Source organism: Rhinopithecus bieti, unplaced genomic scaffold (genome assembly GCF_001698545.2).
Source record: "Rhinopithecus bieti isolate Rb0 unplaced genomic scaffold, ASM169854v2 scaffold_13195, whole genome shotgun sequence".
In the NCBI taxonomy this organism is placed as follows: Eukaryota; Metazoa; Chordata; class Mammalia; order Primates; family Cercopithecidae; genus Rhinopithecus; species Rhinopithecus bieti.
Window position 1 is genome coordinate 412971 of NW_016807329.1, and position 2194 is coordinate 415164.

The 2194-nt window shown below is 41.4% G+C and overlaps 1 protein-coding gene across 4 annotated transcripts in view; it reads left to right on the plus strand.

Annotated features, from left to right (window-relative positions):
- PRKDC (protein kinase, DNA-activated, catalytic subunit) overlaps positions 1-2194 on the plus strand; it is a 186751-nt gene that overhangs the window by 162649 nt on the left and 21908 nt on the right. For all 4 annotated transcript variants that reach the window (XM_017881346.1, XM_017881348.1, XM_017881345.1 and 1 more), the window contains exon 74: positions 841-1052. In XM_017881346.1, the coding sequence (XP_017736835.1) occupies positions 841-1052 (212 nt within the window). The remainder of the gene's footprint in view (positions 1-840; positions 1053-2194) is intronic.

The window sequence follows — 2194 nt, forward strand, 5'->3', positions numbered from 1 at the left end:
TTTTTTGAGACGGAGTCTCTCTCTCACCCAGGCTGGAGTGCAGTGGCACGATCTCAACTCGACAGTGATTTTAAAAGTTGATTATGTCCAGTGTTGGTAAAGACTTTGGAAAGTAGTCAGTCTAATACTTTTAGAAATGAAAATTTGAAAAATTCTTTACCATGGCCGGGCACGGTGGCTCATGCCTATAATCCCGGCACTTTGGGAGGCCGAGGTAGGAAGATCATGAGGTCAAGAGATTGAGACCATCCTGGCCAACATGGTGAAACCCCATCTCTACTAAAAATACGAAAATTAGCTGGGCATGGTGGCATGCGCCTGTAGTCCCAGCTACTCAGGGAGGCAGGAGAATTGCTTGAACCCGGGAGGCAGAGGTTGCAGTGAGGCAAGATCATGCTACTGCACTCCAGCCTGGTGTCAGAACGAGACTCCCTCTCAAAAAAAAAAAAAAAAACTAAAGTTATGTGCACAGGGATGTCTACTGCAACATTACCTGTGATAAAAAATTGAAATATTCATTATAGAGCAGTAAACAACGTGGAATACTACACAGCTGCCAAGAGGAATGAAGTAGAAGATTTTTCTATACGTCTGTCTAAGAACAACCAGCACCAGTTGTCTCGTGTGATTCCATTCTTGCAACAGAAGACTGTTCTGCACAGAAAGTGCCTGGGAGAGTCCAGTGATTGCCACAGCAGAAGAGAGCTGAGGGATGGAAGACTTGTTTTGTACTTGTGTTTTTATACTTCTGAGTTTTCTTTTTTTTTGGACATATGTTACTTTTGTAACAGATGATGTGAGATGTTTTACTCAGCATTAAGTTTCAGCTCTCTATTTTAGATCTCTTCCGTTCCCTGCTGGCAGTTCATCGGCTGGATCAGCCACATGGTGGCCTTACTGGACAAAGACCAAGCCGTTGCTGTTCAGCACACCGTGGAAGAAATCACTGATAACTACCCGCAGGCTATTGTTTATCCCTTCATCATAAGTAGCGAAAGCTATTCCTTCAAGGATACTTCTACTGGTCATAAGAATAAAGAGTTTGTGGCAAGGTAGGTAATATTACAGAAAGAATACGTTGATCAGATACTACAGGTTATAAAAATGTGGTTAAAGCACATATGTGGACACTTACATTTGTTTCCAAATTAATTAGAGTTGTCATTGAAGAATAATCTTAGCCGTCGCTTTGTTGATTATATCTATTCTGGGTATGTTACTTGTTACAGGATGTATCTCCTTTGTAAAATACTTTCATCTTACATTGCTAACAAAACATTCTGCTCATATGGTCATGGTTGCTTGGGATAGACTAGTTGAGATGATTTTTGAAATCAGCTCCTGAAATTGTCCTGTAATTTAAAATACACAGAAAGACTCCTCCTTTTAATTAGGACTCAGTAGACGGCCTCAAGTGTCATCCTGTCCACTTTTTTTTTTTTTTTTTTAATTATACTTTAAGTTCTAGGGTACACGCACATAACGTGCAGGTTTGTTACATATGTATACTTGTGCCACATTGGTGTGCTGCACCCATCAACTCGTCAGCACCCATCAACTCGTCATTTACATCAGGTATAACTCCGAATGCAATCCCTCCCCCCACTCCCCATAATAGGCCCTGGTGTATGATGTTCCCCTTCCCAAGTCCAAGTGATCTCATTGTTCAGTTCCCACCTATGAGTGAGAACATACGGTGTTTGGTTTTCTGTTCTTGCAATAGTCTGCTGAGAACGCTGGTTTCTAGCTGCATCCATGTCCCTGCAAGGACACGAACTCATCCTTTTTCATGGCTGCATAGTATTCCATGGTGTATATGTGCCACATTTTCTTAATCCAGTCTGTCACTGATGGACATTTGTGTTGATTCCAAGTCTTTGCTATTGTGAATAGTGCCGCAATGAACATAGTGTGCTTGTGTCTTTATAGCAGCATGATTTATAATCCTTTGGGTATATACCCAGTAATGGGATGGCTGGGTCATATGGTACTTCTAGTTCTAGATCCTTGAGGAATTGCCATACTGTTTTCCATAATGGTTGAACTAGTTTACAGTCCCACCAACAGTGTAAAAGTGTTCCTATTTCTCCACATCCTCTCCAGCACCTGTTGTTTCCTGACTTTTTATGATTGCCATACTAACTGGTGTGAGGTGGTATCTCATTGTGGTTTTGATTTGCATTTCTCTGATGGC